General features: G+C 39.3%; 1 protein-coding gene across 3 annotated transcripts in view; it reads left to right on the top strand.

The window, feature by feature from the left end:
• Positions 1-23,269, top strand: part of ADAMTS18 (ADAM metallopeptidase with thrombospondin type 1 motif 18) — a 153,912-nt gene that overhangs the window by 73,692 nt on the left and 56,951 nt on the right. For all 3 annotated transcript variants that reach the window (XM_028840641.2, XM_077986920.1, XM_077986921.1), the window contains exons 8-11: positions 2,757-2,862; positions 6,507-6,644; positions 9,012-9,165; positions 22,186-22,281. In XM_028840641.2, the coding sequence (XP_028696474.2) occupies positions 2,757-2,862; positions 6,507-6,644; positions 9,012-9,165; positions 22,186-22,281 (494 nt within the window). The remainder of the gene's footprint in view (positions 1-2,756; positions 2,863-6,506; positions 6,645-9,011; positions 9,166-22,185; positions 22,282-23,269) is intronic.

Raw genomic sequence — 23,269 nt, 5'->3', positions numbered from 1 at the left:
AATATTTAAATTGTGGAGTAACCTCCCATGCCCTCTGGAGACTATTGTTCTTTTTAACTGAACTTAGAATGTGGGGAGCCCACTTACTTTATTCATTTTGTATTTTTTTTTTTATTTGAGTTGAAGTTTCACTCTTGTTGCCCAGGTTGGAGTATAATGGCACAATCTTGGTCCACGGCAACCTCCGCCTCCTGGGTTCAAGCAATTCTCCTGCCTCAGCCTCCCAAGTAGCTGGGATTACAGGCACCCACCACCATGCCTGGCTAATTTTTGTATTTTTAGTAGAGACGGGGTTTCGCCATGTTGGCCAGGCTGCTCTTGAACTCCTGATCTCAGGTGATCTGCCTGCCTTGGTGTCCCAAAGTCCTGGGATTACAGGCATAAGCCACCTCACCTGGCTTGTATTTTTCTTGATTGATCCTACTGATGATCACTGAGGTGTGAGATACATTATTTAACTAGAAACGTGTAGGTTATTCCATAAGCATCATGACCACAAAATCAGGTAGCTGAAGAAGATTTTACTGGGTTCCATGGTACCTAACTGTGCCACTAGGTAGCAGTGCCTCTTTTAGAAAGTTACTTGACTTTCAAGTGCTCAGTTCTTCCATATTAGTTTGTACAGGACAGTGATAGCACGAATTGCATCTTTTATACCTATACTATATTCCAGTATATTCCATTGCACATAATAGGAATTCAACATTTTTTAAAAGTTGATGAATGGTTGTCCAAATCAGGAGTCAGCAAACTCTCTGTGAAGGACCTGATAGTATGTTAGGCTATGCAGGCCACAGGTCTCTGTGGCAGCTAGCCATTTCAGCTGTATTGTTTCAAAAGCAGTCACAGGTAATATGTAAAAAATGAATGCAGATGTGTTTTAATAAAACTTTATTTACAAAAACAGAACACAGGAGCCATAGTTTGCTGATACAACTAATAGTCCAGATGAATGGTAGAATTTTGTGGAGCTGAGAAAAGCTTATGTGATGTACTTCTCTCACACTTTTCCTTGAAGTACTTTATAATCCCTTATGATACATTAAAGACAATAGTATGTTGGACTTCATAAGACATTTTATTTATTTTTTAATTTTTTGAGATGGTGTCTTGTTCTTGTCACTCAGGCGGGAATGCAGTGGCGCAATCTTGGCTCACTGCAACCTCTGCCTCCTGCATTCAAGTGATTCTCCTGCCTCAGCTTCCAGAGTAGCTGGAATTACAGGCACCCGCCACCACGCCTGGCTAGTTTTTGTATTTTTAGCAGAGACAGGTTTCACTGTGTTGGCCAGGCTGGTCTCGAACTCCTGACCTCAAGTGACCCACCCGCCTCAGCCTCCCAGAGTGCTGGGATTACAGGCATGAGCCACCATGCCAGGGCAGAAATTTTATTTTTTATGTTTCTCAAATTCTCTGTAGTTTCTCTGTTATGTCCTATAAATAAGTTTATTTTAACAATTAGCCATTAATCACAGTCTTCAAAAACACAACTATTTTGGAAATTGTTCCAGAGAAAGGGTTTTTATAATGAAAAACGATATACATCTATTCATATTCTGGATTTGGAATGTGCAAAGTGACATATGATAATCCAATGCATTGTTGATGTTTTGAAGATTCTGAGAAGCAGACAGTGTTATCTGTTATCCAGAGACCAAAATGTAAGAAAAGGCTTGGAAAAAACAAAACGCCAGAAATTCCACCACTTGTCGAAAAGGTCACTTACTTTAAGCAGTATGTCCTAATGCAAAGTGCATGGGCTTTGACTTCCCATATGTCTGTGGTTGATTGCTGAGTCTGGTATTTATGACTCTGAGATCCTAAACAAGTTAATTCACCTCTCTGAGGTTTGGTTTCCTAAGCTATAAATACATACACACAGATATATAATAGACATATAGCAGAGTGTGTGAATTTGGCAACCATTTATTTAGTGACGATGATGATGGCAGTAATGATAATGATGCTACCCCTTATTTGTGCCTTTATATTAGATTTCCCAGCTGATCTCCCTTCTATCTTGACAGTGAAGTGAGTACAGTCAGTTCACAAGCATGCATTTAATATTAGATGGGTACATAGATTTGTTCTAGTGATTATTAGGACCAAAACTGGAATGAAAGATGTTCTCACACACTGCACTGTATTTCAAGATAGACTTAAGAGCTGGCTGGGACACTTTTATAATGGCTCTTAGAGGAGGTAACTTTGGGAACAGAAGCACTTACCACATTATAAAGAACCAGAGAAAAATTAATTTAATCTGCATGCATTACTTAGGCATTTTCATGTTTTCTGCTCTAGAAAAAGACCAGGATGCGTGTTTTTTCTTGGAAAATATACCCTGAGCTGTGACGTGAATGCCACTGTTCAGTGAGCATTTTGCATTGGTTTTGCTATCATTCTATCTGTTGCTCTGACCCAAATGATAAACTCAGACAAGGCATATAAATATTCTGTGACTTACTGTACTAAAAGTAAAATGGGAATTACAGTACTCATACTGACCTTACAGGGCTGTTACGAGGATCAATTGATAACAATATGTAACAAAAGCAAGAAAATAGGAAATGCTGCATTTATATATTATCATTACACAGGACAAAGAACTGTAGATCATTAGTAATTTTTTTTTTTGCAAAAACATTGAATGCATTGATTAAACTAAAACTATGTAGAACATTTCGAGGATATAAATTATCACGTATCTGTGTGTGCAACCTTTGGATTCACATTTGAAACTGATCTTTCAATAGGGTTTGCCCCCATCAGTGGAATGTGCTCTAAGTACCGAAGTTGTACCATCAATGAGGACACAGGACTTGGCCTTGCCTTCACCATCGCTCATGAGTCGGGGCACAAGTAAGTGGCTCTTTGACCCACTACTTTATATGAAAACTAGTTGGATGATTCATTGGCGTTTTAACCGTTGTTGTTGACTTAGGCAGAACAAAGAGGATCAATCTTGTGTAAAGCTTAGAATAGTTTCTGGCCATACAAAGGGCTCACTAAAGGCTAGTTATTGTTGATTTCATTATTTTTAAACAACAGCATTTAATGGCCACACAGTACTCCTTCGTGTGCACGGATTGCAAGTTATTTAACTGAGTCCCCAGGCTGTTAGGCATTTGTTTATTTTTGTTCATGTTTTGCAGCAATGGAGACACTTCTAGCTGATTCTTTATGCACAGGAAGTAATCATGGAGAAAAATTAATTCCCAGAGTAAAATGGCACACAACTTTTTAAAAAAACTTTTGCTGCATGTACTGAATATTCTTTTAGTTGGTAACATTGCATGTACTTAATATTCTTTTAATTGGTGTTAGTAAATCTTCCTTTTATGATGGAGACAACGCTATAGAGAATTTTCAAACATTTGAGCAACAGCAGCTGCATTGGAGCAAGTATACTACTTTACAAAATAATGATTTCAATGTGTAGTACTCTTCAGGTATACCCGTTTAGGGATGTTTGTGTGTGCATGTGTGTATATTTTATTCAACATACAGGAAATAACTCATATATTTTTAAAGCATCTAGTTAATTTTTGACTTAAAAAGCAAATATTCAGTAACCATAGTTGATATTTTTATATGTTGGTGCTGGTATCTTTTCTGTTCTTTCTTTTTTTTTTTTTTTTTTTTTGAGACAGAGTCTCGGTCTGTCGTCTCGGCTCGAGTGCAGTGGTGTGATCTCGGCTCGCTGCAACCTCCACCTCCCAGGTTCAAGTGATTCTCCTGCCTGTGCCTCCTGAGTAGCTGGGATTACCAGTGCCCACCACCAGGCCTGGCTAATTTTTATAGTTTTAGTAGAGATGAGGTTTCACCGTGTTGGCCAGGCTGCCTTCAGGTGATCTGCCTGCCTCCGTCTCCCAAAGTGCTGAGATTACAGGTGTGAACCACCAGGCCCGGCCAGTGCCGGTATCTTCTATGAGCTACACTTATTATCTCTAGGAAACTTAAATCTTGACAATTGTTGTTATTGTTATCCAACAAATTTCCAATGTTACTATACACACACACACACACACACACTTAGACACCCACACACACTTAAATATGAATAAGCCAATTTTTAAAATTGTAAATGGAGAAGCAAAAATGCTCAGTAAGAATGATGTTTCTCATGCAAAGCAGGAAATAAAATATATATACATATCAAATGTATGTCTAAGTTTGTTTTACCAGCATGAAGTCCAAATGAACCGGTCTCACTTTTCAAAATACTGGTCATTGAAAAATTTAATTTTCTTTGCGTATGTGTTAAAATTATCCAAAATCAAAATCCAACATTTTAGATAAGGAAAAGCAGAAAATATTCTTCAGGTAGGATGCGGGAGAGAAGTCAGAGGTTGGAGAAAGGACAGATGTAAAATAAAATACATACTTAAGTTCTAAATAATATGGCCTTATGAAGTTTTGAAATAGACAATTCCTAAGATATTTATATGGCATTTGGCACGTGCTAAAGAAAATACATTATAATCTTCTAAAATGCTATTAAAGTAAATTTAAGAATGTTAAGTTCAGAATTAAATTCCAACTTGGTTTTCTTATGCACATAAAATTCCACTGAAGTTCTAAGTAAGTTCTTTTCCTCTAGCGTAATAGCTTCAATCTCTCCTACGCCATCTCTGTTTCTGGGATTCTTGCTCTTTCTTCTTGTGCTTTATTTATAGATTTCTTTCTGTTTTTCACTTTGGGTGCTTTATTTATAGGTTCCTTTCTGTTTCTGACTTTCACAAATATATTTAGAAAGGGTGTCTCCCAAACAAATCCCCTTAAGATCTTGGTTAGGTGAGAAGAAGAATTAAATTGGGAAAAGCTGACGATAAGAAAATGCTTTCAGTGAATATATGTTGAGGTTATTAAATACCTATTTTTGAGTGGTCACCTCTGAATACCTACGGAAGTCACTGATAGGATCATAGCATACGGCTGCCCTGCTACTACTTTCCTGGCAAACTGGAAGGAATGCTGGAAAAATGGCCATGTTATAGACATGAGTCACAAAAAGTCCTATCTTTTATTGTAACATATTTATTTGGTATAGACGACTTTCAAAGGCTAACTCTATAAATGAAATTATATCAGAATAACATTTTTATTTACATAGGAATCATATCTGCCTTATAAATATATGGTCTAAGAAACGAGTTTTATTCTTTTAAATAATGAGATTAAGAACAATTTAAATTAATGATGAAATTCATATTTATATCCCTCTATCCTCTGCATTCCTAAAAAAAAAAAAAAAGAACCGGAAAAGACTTTTCTCTGCACCGAATTTTTTTTTTTTTTTTTTTTTTTTTTTTTTTTTTTTTTTTTTTTTTGTTGAGACAGAGTCTCGCTCTGCCGCCCAGGCTGGAGTGCAGTGGCCGGATCTCAGCTCACTGCAAGCTCCGCCTCCCGGGTTCACGCCATTCTCCTGCCTCAGCCTCCCGAATAGCTGGGACTATAGGCGCCCGCCACCTCGCCCGGCTAGTTTTTTGTATTTTTAAAGTAGAGACGGGGTTTCACCATGTCAGCCAGGATGGTCTCGATCTCCTGACCTCGTGATCCGCCCGTCTCGGCCTCCCAAAGTGCTGGGATTACAGGCTTGAGCCACCGCGCCCGGCCCCACCGAATTTTTTTAGAGCAGATCGAAGACTCTTGTTTCTCCATCTTCTACCACTTTAATATAGCCTGAAGTAAGCTCTGTCTTTATAGTATGTATCCTATGTGGGTATGCACATTGATGTAACATTTATTTTACCTGTCAGGATATTGGAGAATTCTTTAGGTATAATATGCATGATTCCTATTGAGTAGACCACCTAAAATTTTTATTCTATAATTACTAGACCCTTCTGTGATGAAATGGAACAAATTAAAGTTTTCTCATATAATACATCTGAAAGATAACAGTAACGGTCAAGGTTTAATAGCCTTCAATAAAGGGGTTCAAGCATTTTAAAAAATGTTTATTATAAGAGAGTTTAATTATAATCAGAGTTTGTGATTTCAGCTAATGAATTGATCATAGTTGGAGAGAAGTTTTTATACCACCCTAGGCTTATGTATGAACAGTTCATAAACAGCTTAGAATCAGCATCTCTCTACACCTCCTTCCTACTCACTCTGAACTTCTTTACCATAGTTCTATGTTTGGTGACAAGAAAAGAATTTTACTGTTTGAAATAACGTAATTTGGCTGGTCCATCACTTTGGCTTAGCTTATACCTAAATTTAACTTGCCCAACATTTTCCAGCCCATACAACATGTAGCAGCTAGACCATTCTTTGCTTCTGTGGTCAGGAAATAGTATAACAAAGCCCTCAGCGCTTCTTAAATTTTCTGCATGAGTTTTATAACAGTCTACAGTAATTTGTCTTTCTCTGTTCCAGTTTTAATAACTCTCTCAGTTGGTTTTGTTGATGATCACGGCATCTTTTTTCTTCCTCAGATTATCCTTCAGGAAAATGGGTTCACAAAGCAGGATTTTGTTTTCTTCATTCTGTTTCAGCTTTGGCATGATTCACGATGGAGAAGGCAATCCCTGCAGAAAGGCTGAAGGCAATATCATGTCTCCGACACTGACCGGAAACAATGGCGTGTTTTCATGGTCTTCCTGCAGCCGACAGTATCTCAAGAAATTCCTCAGGTATGACAGGTTAAATCCAGGGGTGCTCCTAGGTTTGGAGTGGTGACAGAATTGTGCTCCATAGACGTGAAAACAAATCCTCAGTGGAATTACCTTTTGATCTCTCAATAAACAGAAAGACAAATGATGATGATGATGATGATGATATTATTGTTAAAAAAAAATAGATTGAAGCCTAATATTGTGCTAAATGTTCTCCACATATTTCCTCTTTCAATCCTCACAGCAATACTGTTATCCTCAATCTAGAGTTGAGAAATCAAGTCTTAGAGAGGTTAATTGTGTGGCTTAAGGTACTATCGCTGGTAAGTTGCAGACAGAAGACTCACACTTATATCTGTTGTGACTCTAGGATGTGTACTCAACCGTCTCTTCCCTGTGACTTCCAGAGGCTGCTAGGTATATTGTCTTTTTACTGTGACTAATTATTTCAATCTTATCAATCAATGTGCCATAGAGTATTTTTAAAATGCTCACATGGCATGAGTGTGTGTTTGTGTTTTAATGAATAGAGCATTTTCTTGTTTGACTATTGTGTCTGAAATGGCCAGGAGCCAGCTTTATGTCCAAGTGATAGCCAAGGAGGATGGTAGCTATATAAAATGCTTTTAATAACACAGAACCCTTAAGTTGCATTAGTAAAAGTAGGAGTTAGGAAATTTGCACTATTCATATTAAATAATGAACCCAAAGTTGAAATACACACACACACACACACACACACACACACATATATACATACCTACCTTTTTAATCTATGTTGACCCACTAGGGTACTTAGATACTATTCCCATATCTGTTTGACCAGATGTTAGTGAAATTTCTTTGGGAATTGACATTCTTGATACTTTATTTTTAACCCATACCACTGTATATTATTTGCAAATGTTTAAAGAATTACTAAGATATATACACAAAGCATATTAAACTTAAAGATACCTAACTAAATATGCCCAAAAGGTAGTAAAAAAATCAACAGACTTTTTGCTAGTGAGCTTTGCCATGAAGATTTTCCTATTAGTTTTAAATTCATGATTTGGTGGTTAAAATTATTTTTTCCAACTCATGTAAGAATGCAATTAATAAGTATTGAAATTAAGATCTACTTGACGGCCGGGCACGGTGGCTCAAGCCTGTAATCCCAGCACTTTGGGAGGCCGAGGCGGGCGGATCACGAGGTCAGGAGATCGAGACCACAGTGAAACCCCGTCTCTACTAAAAATACAAAAAATTAGCCGGGTGCGGTGGCGGGCGCCTGTAGTCCCAGCTACTCAGGAGGCTGAGGCAGGAGAATGGCGGGAACCCGGGAGGCGGAGCTTGCAGTGAGCCGAGATCGCGCCACTGCACTCCAGCCTGGGCAACAGCGTGAGACTCCGTCTCAAAAAAAAAAAAAAAAAAAAAAAAAAAAAAAAAAAAGATCTACTTGACATAGATTGAATTTCCATTAGTATGTAGTTAAATGCTTTTGTAGTTAAATGTTATAATAATGATAACAGCAGCAGCTAACTTTGCTTACTATGCTTTATGAAACATGTTATATTTTCTTGTTTGAACTGTGTAACAACCTTTATGAGAGTCATTGTCACTCCTGAGCTGTATAAGAGCTACATAACTCGGTCTTGGTTGCATGGTTGATTAGGACCCCCATCTATCTCGCTACAAAATTACACTTAACCACCATGCTAATCAACCTCTCAATGGTACCATATTTTAATTATTTAAGTAAGTGGACATAAGGTGCTAAGAATATCCATGCCATCAGGACTGATTTTTGCTCTCAACAGGTTCCATCAAATATACCTAAAGGAAATTTTTCTGCCTCATGCCCCAGTTCATTATTCCTCTTGATTCTTTAGGAATGTTATTTATTTTTGTCTGTAAGGCTTATTGTGAGTTAAAGTACATCTTTGACCTCTGCTCCATTATCCGTTAAAACAAAAATACTTGATTTAAAACTCCATGAAGACAGGTACTGTGTCTGTCTGGTTTATTTTGTACCATTAGTGCTTTGTCTAAGGTTTGCCACAGCAGGGACTCAGTACAAATTGTCAGATATTGTTGAATGAGATTGTTGATAGGAGTTTTCAAATATATTAACCTTCCCCATCTCCCGTCGAATCCCAAGCCAAATCACTTGGATGGCTAGAATTTTCAGCATCCTGTAAAACCCTGCCTGGCTGTGTACATTCCATCCTCTTAGACAGGACTCACTCTTTGGCATAAACATGGATTTGAACTTTAAACATATACCTGTTTCTCAAAGCATGTTATATTTTTCTTTGCATGAATGCATTCAGAAGTGTGTTGTCATCAATGGAAAGATCACAGATCAACAGAGTAATTAATAAGCATGTATTGTCATTACAGCACACCTCAGGCCGGGTGTCTAGTGGATGAGCCCAAGCAAGCAGGACAGTATAAATATCCAGACAAACTACCAGGACAGATTTATGATGCTGACACACAGTGTAAATGGCAATTTGGAGCAAAAGCCAAGTTATGCAGCCTTGGTTTTGTGAAGGTATGTTTGCTTGTGATTTCAAACTTACATTAAGACTCTGCAATGTGTCTGTGTCCCTAACAGAAGTGTAAACATTTGGTTTGCCAAGGCCAAGGGTTAGGGTCTGGGTTATCTCTACCATGTCAGTTGTTTGGCATGATAATTAAGTGGCAATTTTACTGTCAATGAATTATCCAGGCCTATCCACATAGACCATGCCTGCTTTAAATACCGCTTGGTAGAAAATTATTTCTCTTTAAATGAAGACTTTATCCCTACTAGGAAACCTGGGAACAAGAGTTTGTACCTACTGCTGATCACTGCTTCTTTTCTCTGTATGATCCTATTCCTTCTTAATTTAATACATTTCAAATCATCACCATCCCAAAATACATTATATGCCCTTTATAATATAGGAAAACTATTATTAGCAGCTAGCTTTTTTAATTGTATATAAATTGAAGGTGTATCTTGAGTAACATTAGTAAGATTATTGTGTCAAGTCTTCAAAGAATTATAAATTATAAAAAAGATAATTGGGAAAGTACAAAAGTCCAGGTTATAGAAATGAGAGACACCTTGTTCCGCTTGGTCAAGAATGACATTTTACTGACAGTAGTATTACAGTCTCAACTTTACTAAAAAATAGAATCATTTTTAAGTTGGTTTATTCCCAATATCCAAAGAGAAATATGGAAGTTCTAAGTAACTGAAAAATGCATGGAAATTATGGAGGTTTATAGCTCCTCTTTCCCCCTCTATTCCTGTTCCTCTTCTTCCTCCTCTTTCTCTCCCTATTCCTCCTTCTCTACCACCACCATCACCACCACCACCACCACCAACACCACCATCACCACCACCACCACCACCACCACCACCACCAACACCACCATCACCACCACCACCACCACCACCAACACCACCATCACCATCACCATCAGCATCACCATCACCATCACTATCACCATCACCATCACCATCACCATCACCATCTACTATCATCTCCAGTAGTTGCTAAGTGAGCCTGTGCCCCACTTAAGGCATTCTACTTAAAGATTTATTTATTTATTTATTTATTTTTTTTTTTTTTTTTTTTTTTTTTTTTTGAGACGGAGTCTCGCTGTGTCACCCAGGCTGGAGTGCAGTGGCGCGATCTCGGCTCACTGCAAGCTCCGCCTCCCGGGTTTACGCCATTCTCCTGCCTCAGCCTCCGAGTAGCTGGGACTACAGACGCCCGCCACCACGCCCGGCTAGTTTTTTGTATTTTTAGTAGAGACGGGGTTTCACCATGTTAGCCAGGATGGTCTCGATCTCCTGACTTCGTGATCCACCCGCCTCGGCCTCCCAAAGTACTGGGATTACAGGCTTGAGCCACCGCGCCCAGCCATCTCCAGTAGTTGCTAAGTGAGCCTGTGCCCCACTTAAGGCATTCTACTTAAAGATTTATTTTACGTTACCTCAATCTTCACAAAAACCCTTCAAGTAAGAATTATATTGGGCCGGGCGCGGTGGCTCATGTCTGTAATCCGAGCACTTTGGGAGGCCAAGACGGGTGGATCACGAGGTCAGGAGATCGAGACCATCCTGGCTAACACGGTGAAACCCCGTCTGCACTAAAAACACAAAAAATTAGCCAGGCGTGGTGGTGGGTGCCTGTAATCCCAGCTACACGGGAGGCTGAGGCAGGAGAATGGCATGAACCCAGGAGGCAGAGCTTGTAGTGGGCCGAGATCGCGCCACTGCACTCCAGCCTGGGTGACAGAGCGAGTCTCCGTCTCAAAAAAAAAAAAAAAAAAAAGAATTATTACCACTTTTGACCTGGAGCACAGAAAGTACATTTAACTTGCCCAAAGCCACAAACTTTTAAATGGTAGAATTTAACAAAACAAGTCACACATGTTGACCTGAAATTTCCTCCTCTTCATCGGTGACTGGTACCAGTCACTATTACCCGTGTTTCCTAAACTTCAGTCATTAATATTCAGTCATTAATAACTACCTTCCTTAGTTGTGTTATCTCTATATTATTATTCACTTATTGCTTTTCTAGAAACCAATTCACATTCAAAATATAACTTCAGTCCTAAGAAATAATATGCATCAAATCATAGGTTTGATATGGGATTACATATTGTTTCTAATACAGTTTCAGTGCATAACTATTAAAATATTTTCCAGATGTCATTCACATTTTTTTGGTGTATCCTTCATGACACATGGACCTTACTTTCACGAATGGTGGTGAACCATATGTAAAAACTAACAAGTTGCCTGGGTGTAGTGGCTTATATCTGTAATCCCAAGATTTGGGGAGGCCAAGGTGAGAGGATCACTTGAGGCCAGGAGTTTGAGAATAACCTGGGAAACAAAGTGAGACCCCTTCTTTACAAAAAATGTAAAAGTTAGCTGGGCTAGGGGCATGTACCTGTAGTTCCAACTACTACGGAGGCTGAGGCAGAGGGATCACTTGAGCCGAGGACTTCGAGGCTGAAGTGAAGGATGATAGCACTACTGTACTCCAGCCTGGGGAACAGACTGAGACCCTATCTCTAAGAAAAAAAATCAACAGACTGTTCTATTTGCCTGTTAAGTTGATGGTTTTGGCAGAAGTAATTAGCCATTTACTTTGTTGAAAAAGTTTGTATCCTAATTTGCCTCTTGTTCACTTTATTCTAAAGGATTCATTATCTTATTAATTACAAATTTATTACATGCTATGCAGCAAAAGCACAGTTGGTAATAAGTATGATTTTCTTTAGAAATGCAAAGGAGGTTCCTAAAATTACTATTGTTCCTTCAGAAGTATGTATTTGTGGGGTACCTGGTCTGTGTCAGGCAGTGTGCGGGGCTTAAACAACCTTTTTAAATAATAGATTGTTTTCTGGGACCTCACTATATTTTTAAAAGACAGCTTCTCATTCTGATGGTCTTTCATGGGAAACAGAGCAAATAGAAATGAAAATTTCCAAGTAAAAGATTGAATCAAACAAGGAAAGGGAAGGTGAGAAAGACTTGCTTAAGAGAAGAATGATTGAAGATGGTGGTGAGGTTAATGGAGAAGGTAGGGTTGTTTGATAGATTCTGAATGTAGACTGTTTTCCCCACACCTTAGCTTTTGGTATTGTTGTTAAACCTACTTGTAACTTGAACCCATGGCCACACCTATGAGGATCATAAATATTGCCAGGCTCTAGCCAAGAGGAATTTCCAAAACAACAAAATTTCTTATTCATCCTGTCTAGTAGAAACAGTTTAGACCCTCTCTGGCAACGCAGGAAAGAGGTGAAGTTTGTCTTCAGGGCTTTTATTGTCCCATTATTACTTTCTAATCTTTTCTCCTCACTTTACTTTTTTTTTTCCCTCCATGCCTCCTAGAAAGGCAGGGTTGCATAGTGATTAGAAGAAGAACAACAACAAAAAGGAACTAATTCTCAAAGTGTCCTCAAACCGGCTGGTGCAGTATATTGGCAAGACCTGAAACTTATGAGAAATGTCTCATCCCAGGCCTAAGGAATGAGAAATTTTGGAGCTAGGACCCAGAAACCCATATTCTAACAAAAGCTCTAGATGACCCTGATGCTCAATCAAGGTTGAGGATCACTGAGTTAGACAATCTTCAATTTTTTATTTATTTATTTTTTTTGAGATAGAGTCTCCCTCTGTCACCCAGGCTGGAGTGCAGTGGAGCGGTCTCGGCTTACTGCAAGCTCCACCACCCAGGTTCACACCATTCTCCTGCCTCAGCCTCCAGAGTAGCTGGAACTACAGGCGCCCACCACTACGCCTGGCTAATTTTTTTTTTTTTTTTTGATTTTTTAGTAGAGACAGGGTTTCACTGTGTTAGCCAGGATGGTCTCGATCTCCTGACCTCATGATCCACCCACCTCAGCCTCCCAAAGTGCTGGGATTAGAGGCATGAGCCACTGCACTCGGCCGACAGTCTTCAATTTTGAACATTCACACATACACGTTTGCCCACACAAATCTCTGGATTTGGGAGTCACATAGACCTAGGTTTAAATTTTGTTCTGAGATTTCTTACAAGCTTGGGGAAATGACTCAACCTTCCTTAGACTTAGAGTTCACCTTTGAAAGGTGAAGATTATAATAGTTCCTCCATGGCTCATTTGTGAGGATACATCTTTTGATACAGTTGCATCACCCGGTAAACAATACGGTTTCTTCTGACTCTCTTCCTTATGTCTTCAGCGTCATCGCCACCATCACATTTGTCTCTTCTTCCCCAGTAGCTGCCCTGGTAAAGGCTCTGGGGCTGGCTCTTTGGATCACTCATCACCATCTTCCCCTGCTCTCCCAGCCATGAATTTTCTGTGTCTTCAGCATGCCAGACTTGATCTCTGTTCTCATCCAAAGAGTTCAAGAAAATGAGTTGCTAATCTTTCTAATGGTTCTGTGTTATCTGGAAAGACTCAAAGCAGGATTCCCTTTGTAACAAATGGAGAGAGCACCCATTTGATTATTCTGCACTTTAGAAATGCTTACCGACTCCATGAGTGAACTGATGCTGTTTGTCAGAGGGTCCCAAGTGCTGTCACAGACTGACAGCTTCTGTGCTGTTATTTTACTAAGCTAGAAGTGAGCAGCTGATCAAATGAATCCTCTTTAGCTGACCCTGTACCTCAGTAGCCAGCAGTCAGTATCACATAGCAGGAACTCAGTTTTAATGTTTATTTATAGACCCACTGAGAGTTTGAAGCTGAGTAGAAACTATGGGGAAGATATTTAAATTCTTGTGAATGTTCTCAGGCCCATCATTCTAGAGAGCATTGTATTGGAAGGATAGCAGGATCCATGTATATTTCTTCTGTCAATCAAGAAAAATGACGAGACAAGTCTCAAGCGTTTTAGGGGATTTATCTGCCAAAGTTAAGGACACACCCGGGGGACTGGTCTATGCCTTTCTCTGAAGATGATTTTGAGGACTGCAAATTTAAAGGGGAAAGGGCGGGAAATTGAGAAGTACACAATTTTCACATAAGAGCAGGGCAGGGAACAATAGTTATTCATAGTTATTCATGCCTTTGGCTCAGAGAACCTGCATTTTTTTTTTTTTTTACATAAAATGACATAAAACAAATGGGGCAGAGGAGAAATGCAGTGAAACTGCATTTTACATAAGATAAATATAGACACAATGGGGCAGGGGATCAATCAGATATACAGTTGTGTCTGGTGGGCTGGGGTGACTGCACCTGTAAAGATAAGCTATCAATTTTGATTGCCATGGTGAAACTTTAATAGCTCTCTAGGAATTTCCTTGTGGGCAAAATATGGCAGAGGCATGTAGTTTTTCATCTTGAAGCCATCTTATTTAGGAACCAAAAGGGGGAGACAGGTTTGTGTGACCCAGTTCCCAGCTTGACTTTTCTCTTTGGCTTAATGAGTTTGGGGTCCCAAAATTTAACTTTCAACTTCTTTTCACACTTCTTTCAAGAAATGTAATGAATGGAGAATAACTAGAAACTTCCTAGTATGGAATCATACTATTTGATACTATTATACTATTACTTTGTAATATACCAAGTTTACTGCGTCACGTTTTAACTTCTATTAACTTTCCCCAATGCACTTACACTCCAGTGATGTTGATGTTCTTCTATGTTTTCCAAATATTTCCTTTTTCATGTCTACAAGTCTTTGCATGTGTTTCTTATTCTAGTATGCTGTGTGGCCACCCACTGATGCTTAATCTTTTTTTTTTTTATTGTTGTTAAAGATTCAGTTCAAGTGTTATCTCCTTATTTCCTCAGGGAGATTTAAACATTTCTTTCTCTGGGCTCCACTTCCAGCTTATGTGTCACTTTTATAAACTTGTGATACAGTTTAACTATGTATACACATCTGTTGCCTTCGTTGATAGAGAGTATCTGCCATGCCTAACATGTGCCGGATGTCATATCAGATACTCAGTATTATTTATTGGGCTTACAGTGGTAACCAAAGCTCACATGTTTTAGCACTCCCATTTCCATAAAGTAGAAGATGTCCCCCTCCCTCTTCTCTCATCTCTCCTCAAGAAAGCAGGAGTGACTTATCTGATCGACCAGTTTAAGACTATTTCCGAGCAGGCATGCCACGGTACCATCTCAGCATCTTCTCTCTTGTGCTGCCTGTCTGCAGGATACACACTTCTCTTCTGCCACCCTGGAGGTTGCCTGCCTCGGATGGGAGAGTTGTGTCTGCCTCCTCTACCTGCAAGTGTGAAGGGATCGTTAGTCTAATGCAGTGGAGATAGTGTTAGAAGACTTATTTGGCCACAAATCTCAGCCACATTCCCCAATTCAGGATTATCAGTAATAAGGTTATTATCTATATTTCCATTTCTTAGACTCCAATGTCTTATTTATCTAGTGGTGGAAGAGACAGGAACATTACTTATTGTCCCCCCTGAATCCAACAGAAAGGAAATTGAAGTTAAATAATCTGATCAAGATTAGGCAGAAAGTGTTAGTACACAGGAAAACAAAAGGCCCAGATTTTAGAGTCAAAATTGTAGTGATATCTATATGTGAATGAACTCGTAGAAAATTGAGGGTAAAATACTCTTTCCATCCTATAATAATAACTACTATTTATTCAGTGCTTATTATGTATCAAATAGTACTTTAAGCACATGATACATATTAATAGTTCCGTATCTTTGGGGCATGTGCTATTATTCACATTTTCTAGATAAGGAATCTAAAGTACATAAAAATAAATGTTTTACTAAGCTTTATATGAGCAAATGGTAGCACTAAAATTGGATCTGGGTAGCACATTCTCTTAACCATTATACTATACTGCCTCTCATATTATCTACCTAGAAAAAACATAAAATGGTACCAGTGCCAACCCCCTTACCCAAAAAGGAGGGGAGGAGCAAAATACTAAATGAATATATTATAGAAGAAGACATACACATAGTCAAACACATGAAATGGTGCTCAATATCAATCACTCTCAGGAATATATAAAATAAATTACAATGAGGCAGCACTGTACACTGACTGGCATGGGGAATATTAAAAAGACTGACACCACCAAATGATACCAGAGACCAGGAGCAACTGGAACTCTGCATATTGCTGATGAGTGCATAAAGCAGCATAATCACTTTGGAAATGGTTTGGCAGAGCTGTTTCAATGTAGAAAGTTAAACATACCTTTACCCTCTGACCCAGCAAATGTACTCCAGGGTATTTGCCTGAAATAAATAAAGGCCTGTGTTCATAAAAGGGCTTGTCCAAGAATATTCTTAGCTACTATTTGATTCATAAGAAGCCAAAGACTGGATACAACTTACATGTCCTGCAAAAGGTGAATGTACAAGCAGATTAGATTTTGCTGTATTCATGTAATGGAACTCCTTTTATTAATAAAAAGGAATGAACTATTGATATACACAAAAACATGGATGACTGAAAAACATGCTGAACAAAAGAGTACATTCTGTATGGTTCCATTTATATGAAATCTAAGAGAATAGGCAGCACTCACCTATTGGTGACTGAAATCGGAATAGTGGTTGCCCCTAAGAGGGGAATTGACTGCAAAAGGGGACAAGGGAACTTTTTGGAGTGATGGAAATATTCTGCCTTGAATGTGGTGGTATTTATAGTGGTGTATGTATCTGCCAAAATTCATAGAACAGTATACTTAAAATGAATGCATATTATTGTATAAATCATACCTCTATAAAGTTGATTTTTTTTTTTTTTTTTTTTTTTTGAGGCGGAGTCTTCACTCTGTCGCCCAGGCTGGAGTGCAGTGGCACCATCTCGGCTCACTGCAAGCTCCGCCTCCCAGGTTCGCGCCATTCTCCTGCCTCAGCCTCCCGAGTAGCTGGGACTACAGGCGCCCGCCACCGCGCCCGGCTAATTTTTTGTATTTTAGTAGAGACGGGGTTTCACCGTGTTAGCCAGGATGGTCTCGATCTACTGACCTCGTGATCCGCCCGCCTCGGCCTCCCAAAGTGCAGGGATTACAGGCGTGAGCCACTGCGCCCGGCCTAAAGTTGATTTTTTTAATGGCATTGGGGCAGTTCTTGGTGACTCCTACTTGTTAATTGTTAACTTTACTTTAAAATTATTGCTTAGCTTAAAAGCTAGGGTAATAAAGTCAGACATACATGGGCTTAAATCCAGGACAACTAGAGACTTAACTGCTAAAGGAAGTTGGAAGAATTTATTTAATTTCTCTGAGTCTCAGTTTTCTCAGGAGCACATTGAAGAGACAGTCATACTTTCCTCACATGGCCACAATGATGATACAATGAAATAATTTATGGAAAACTCATCATCCAGTTTTTTTCACATATACTGTTTGCCAGGTTCTTTCATGTTGTTATTATTTTTTTAATTCTTGAAAACCCTTAAAAATTCCAGAGTCTTTATTACAAATGAAGACTATTTTAAATCATAAAGTCTGTCATTTTTATTCATGTATTGATTTACTAAAATATATTTACTGAAGCCTCCTTTGTACCAGGCACTGTTATAGGTGCTTGGGATATATCTGAGGGAAAACACAGTTCTGTACTCTTGTGGCTAGTTGGGGAGAAAACAAAGCACAATAAACTTTATAAATAAGTCAATGATGTTGTAAATGAAGCCACATAGTGCTAAATAAGTTTGGAATAAGATAAGGAAAATTGGGAGACTGACTGGGTGGTGGCTGATTAAATTTTTTAATAGCAAGGTCACAGGACATGAAATTTAGGCAAAGACTTGAAGGAGGTAAGAGAGAGAAAGATGCAGATAGTTGAAGAAATGGAACAGCCAGTGTAAAGACCCACTGTGGGAGCAAGATTTGAGTGTTTGCAGAGCATCAGGGAGCCAGTGTGGCTAAACCAGAGTGAGCAAGGCATAAACTGGTAGCATACAATGTCAGGGAGATAAAGGGGGCATATGACTTCATGGATGACAAGTAAGACTTTGGATTTTTCTCATGGTGAATTGACAAGACATAACAGGGTTTTGAGCAGAAAAGTGCCATGAGCTGACCGACACTTAGTTGATTTGGAAGGCTCTCCCTAGCTGAGTGCTGTCCAGCAGAACTCTCTATAATGGTGCAAATGTTCTCTGTTATCCAATATGGTAGGCACTAACTACACATGAACGTGAAATGTGACCAGTATGCCTGAGGAAGTGAATTCTTAATTTGATTTTAAGTAATGTAAATTCAGGTTTAACAAGCCACATGTAGAAAGTGACTATCATATTGGACAATACAGCTCTAGTCACTGTGTTAAAAATAAACTGGGTAAGGGTGTGGGTAAAGTAGACCTTCAAGGCTTGTGAGGAGGGCCTGGCAGTGAGCTGTGTGTCTGGTGGCTTGGAACAGGGTGGTAGAAATGGAAGTGGCCATAATTGTTTAGATTCTGGAAATATTTTGAAGGCAATGCCAATATGTATAACCTAGTGGGAGATTTCTTGATAGAATGTGAGAGAAACAGAAGAGTCAAAGATGACTCGGATTTTTGACCAGAACTACTGGGAATATAGAGGTGTCATAGAGTGAGATGGGGACAGTGAAACATGAGACAGGTTTGGAGGAGCCGATGAAGAGCTTTTATTGTGGATGTGTTCAGTTTGTAATGCTTCATGAAATTTGGTTTGCAAAAGTCATTAACATTTTTAGCATGTCGAGTTTTACTTGAAGGGGTATCCAGCCTATGAAATACCACTGGAGGACATAGCAAGTGACAGGACAGAATAGTGGATAGCATTGGGACTCTTTAAAATGTTGCCTAGTTCAAAAAAATCATATGCAGGCAACATGAGACCTTGGGGTCTCTGTGGTTATTTCTTTTTTCCCTTAAATTAAGACTTAAGTCCAGGGAATTATAGATAAGGGGAAGTTATTTGAATACGCTGGTAAAAAGAGGGGGGAGGTAGAAACAAAAAAAGTGCAAACTCTGAGTTGCGTTTATTTTGAAAGGGAGCCTTCTCAAGGGGCTTTCATGGTCGTCAGAGCATGTAGTTGGCTATAATTACCCTTGAGTTCTGCGCTCCACCACAGAAGAAATAACACGTTCATGCAGCCTGTCTTATTTCACTCTGGAATCCCTGTGTTTTTTTGTTTTGCTTTGTTTTCCTGGTTCTTTCCAGCAGCCCCTTCTCTTGGGCCTGTGGCTTGGCATTGGCTACGACAGCTAGCCCTCCTTTTCTTTGGTCTGCCCTAGGGCCATTTTGGTGGCTGCCACATAGGCACTGGGTATGGGTTATGGCTTTTTCCTGGCTGTAAGAAGAAAAACAGTTTAGTTCTGAAAGGCTTTCTAAGTGTAGGTTTAATCGTTTCAGTGCTATCTCTCATGCTCCCATTTCACATAAGCGGCTCTCTTACCCACATTGATTGATTTCCCTCAAACTCAGGGTGACTCAATACAGTAACAGGTAGCGATGATGACCCTCATTCAGTTTGCTGGGAGGCTGCCATATGCTTTCTGCTAATGTCGGTGGCAGGTTCACGGGAAGATGTATATATTCTAGCTTATGAGCTGTATTAAGAGTTGGGAATGGTACACGTGCCCATATCTGGGGCAGCTGGTGGCGTTGGTGTTTCTAAGTAGTGTCCTAAATATTCTTCCATTCTCCTTTTGTGGGAAGAATTTTATGGTCTACAAGACCAAAATTACTGTATATATATATCTCTCTGGTTTCCCTATGTTTTCTTTTCTCAGTCCCATGGAAAGCTTTTCTTTTTTTGAGTGTTTCTGAAATATTTCTAAGCATATTCTTGCCATATTTTCTAACTGTAAAATCTACATGAAATGGAGTGTTTGGGGAATTAGGTACCTGGTTCGTTGAATTTTCAGGATTACAACAAGTAACGACAAACTTTTTTTTTCCTCCTCTCTGGTTGTTTATATTTTTCACAAAATGTACGTGTTCACATTTCTATCTTAGGAAATAGAATGTGGCCACCAAAATGGAGTCACTTTGACCTTTCCCGATGTTTCACGACATTCCATTAGTGCCGTAATTCTGAATATCAACTTTAACTGTTAGAGCTGAAAGTAATCTGGTTCCATTTCTTTATAGGCTGGAAAACTGAGGCCTGGAGAATTTGACAGCCTTCCAATACCCATCAATGGCAAATCCAGGCCCAGGGTAGTGGTTAAGTTACTAGACTCAGAAATCAGGCCAGCTTGAGGCCTGTCTTTGTTCCTGGCCAGCTCTGTGACTTTAAAGCTTCAACAGCATCAGAAGCTTGCTCCGTTTTTTCAGCTAAATGGGCTTAGATGAAGAATTAGTTCAGTTTCCACCACTAAAATGGTAATAAAAGTATTAGTTCCCTATCTAAATAAATTTCTACAAACTTAGTGTGACTTAAGGCAACACACATTTATTATCTTATAGTTCTGAAAGTAGACATTTGAAAGGGCTAAAATCAGGCCAGGCATGGTGGTGGCTCATGCCAGCAATCCCACCACTCTGGGAGGCCGAGGCGGGCAGATCATCTGAGGTCAGGAGTTCCAGACCAGCCTGGCCAACGTGGTGAAACGCTGTCTCTACTAAAAATACAAAAACTGGACGGATGTGGTGGCGCATGCTTGTAATCCCAGTTCCTCGGGAGGCTGAGACAGGAGAATTGCTTGAACCCAGGAAGTGGAGGTTGCAGTGAGCCGAGATTGCACCATTGCACTCCAGCCTGGGTGACAGAGGGAGACCCTGTCTCAAAAAAGAAAAAGAAAGAAACAGAGAGAGTGAGAGAAAGAAGGAGAGGAAAGAAGGAAAGAAAGAAAGGAAAGAAAAGAAAGGAAAGAAAGAAAGAACCAAAATCAGTGTGTCCGCAGGGTTTTGAAGGCCTTAGGGGAGAAGTCATTTTCTTGCTTTTTTCACCTTCTAGAAGCTGCCTGTATTCCTTGGCTCATGGCCCCTCCTTCATCTTCAAAGCCAACAACATTCTCCTAGGTCTTTCTCAAGCTGTAATTTCTCTGGTTCTCTTCTAAGCTCCTCTTTCCCATATAAGGACCCTTGTGACTATGTTAGGCCCATGTGGAAAATTTAGGACAGTGTCTGCAACTCCATTTCAATTGATGATGACCTCAATTGCATCTGTAACTTTAATTCTCCTTTGCTACACAACTTCACATATTCACAGGATCCCAAGATTAGGATGCGAATGTCTTTGGGGGCCATTATTCTGTGTACCACAGTCTAGCATGAGAATGAAATTATTTCATAGGTCTGGTTTGAGAATTTAATTGTCTATATATCTGAAAATTGCGATAGAGATGAAGAAGGTGGGCAGGCCTGGTGGCTCATGTCTGTAATCCCAGCACCATGGGAGACTGAGGTGGGTGGATCACTTTAGGTTAGGAGTTTGAGATCGGCCTGGGCAACAAAGCTGATGTGTCTGGGCAACAAAGAATGTGTCTGTACAATTAATCACTAAAATATAAACAGCACTCATAGAAAATGCTTCAGTTAAGCATACACAGGACTTTGAAAAAGCAACTGTAAAGCAGTTTTTGAAAAGATGAAAAAGGTAGTAATGATGATATATTTTATAGAACTGCATGCGCTAGGCAAAACCATCACTTTACATGTAGTTCCTCATTTATCCTTGAGAATAAGTCTATAGAGTCAAGTGCTCATTTGATTACTATTGTAAAGGTGAGAAAACTGCAACTGAGAGGGATTCCATAACATGTCCATAGGGCATGAAACCAGGCATTTCAGGATGAGGATTTGAATCAGACTTGCTTTATTATAATCTTGATGTATTCTACACGATGGTTATTATTATCACTATCATGAGAAACCAGATCTATCACTTCCAAGCCAAGTGTTCTCTAACTGTTGCTACCTACCTGCTGTTACTGAACGCACATGAGTATCTGGATACTGTAGAAACTCCTCACTTACATAGTTGCTAAAACATTAACTTTGGTGTTACCAACTTCACTGGCCTCTACTTTCTGAATAATTTCTCTGTTTTCTGCTGCCCCAAAACATAATATTGTATACAACATCTTTGAATATTTTTGTTTTTATTGTATATCACCCTTACCAGCCCCTTTTTTTCTTTCAGGACATTTGCAAATCGCTTTGGTGCCATCGAGTAGGCCACAGGTGTGAGACCAAGTTTATGCCTGCAGCAGAAGGGACCGTTTGTGGCTTGAGTATGGTAAACTGCATACTTGTTAGTTTTTAGCTCCAGAAATTTGATAAGGCATAGAATTCAAACTGTTTGTGTTGCGACCTTAGGATGGAATGCTTCGGCATTTTATGTCTCTGACTCCTCTTTATATTAACCAACATTATGTAGGAGCAATTATAAAGCTTAATGCTAACATAACCCAGATAGCTCAATTGTTTCAGAAGATTTTTTTTTTCTTTTTTCTTTGTCTTACTGTTTTAGATGGTGTCTTGGCTCAAAATATCTCTATTTCAGTGAGCTAACAGGTTTCATTACATACCATTTTCCTTTTAAACTTATGGTATTTAAAAAGTCTCAGGGATCAGATGTCTTGTTAGTCAAGAAATGACTGTCCCTCCAGACCAAGGCTTCTGCTACTCAGCTCAACTCACAGGACCTGTCATTGAGCTTCTGACATGCCCTGTAGATTCCCATCATGTACAGTGACTTTCCTATTGAAGGGTAAGAGATTCCTCCACCTAGTGTGTACCTAAGGTCCTTTTGCTGGTGAGCATCTTCTACCCAGAGAACCACCTCCATTTTGAAAGATTATGGGAGATCTCAATATTTTGAATGAAGAACTCTCATATATTTCTATTTTTCTTCCTCTTCCCCAATAGAGTTTGGAGGGAGGGCAGGTTGCATTTGGGCTACTAGTAAATGATCCAGATTTGGGGAGTTAGTTTGAAAGACCAATCAAAGAGGAGCTATGAATGACAAGAGATAATGAGATGTTACAGGTTTGCTGATCTTAATTATTGTCTCTGTCTCAAGGCAGTATAAACCTATACAGAAAAAAATGGTCATTGGTTGTTTAAAGTTATTTCAAGGCTGGGTGTGATAGCTCACACCTGTAATCCCAACACTTTGGGAGGCTGAGCAGGGAGGATTGCTTGAAGCCAGGAGTTCAAGAACAGGTAACATAGCGAGACCCTATCTCTACAAAATATTAACCAGGCATGGTGGTGCATGCCTG

Source organism: Macaca mulatta, chromosome 20, assembly GCF_049350105.2.
Source record: "Macaca mulatta isolate MMU2019108-1 chromosome 20, T2T-MMU8v2.0, whole genome shotgun sequence".
Lineage (NCBI taxonomy): Eukaryota > Metazoa > Chordata > Mammalia > Primates > Cercopithecidae > Macaca > Macaca mulatta.
The sequence above is the reverse complement of the archived record's forward strand: the minus strand, read 5'-3'. Positions and strand labels throughout refer to the sequence as shown.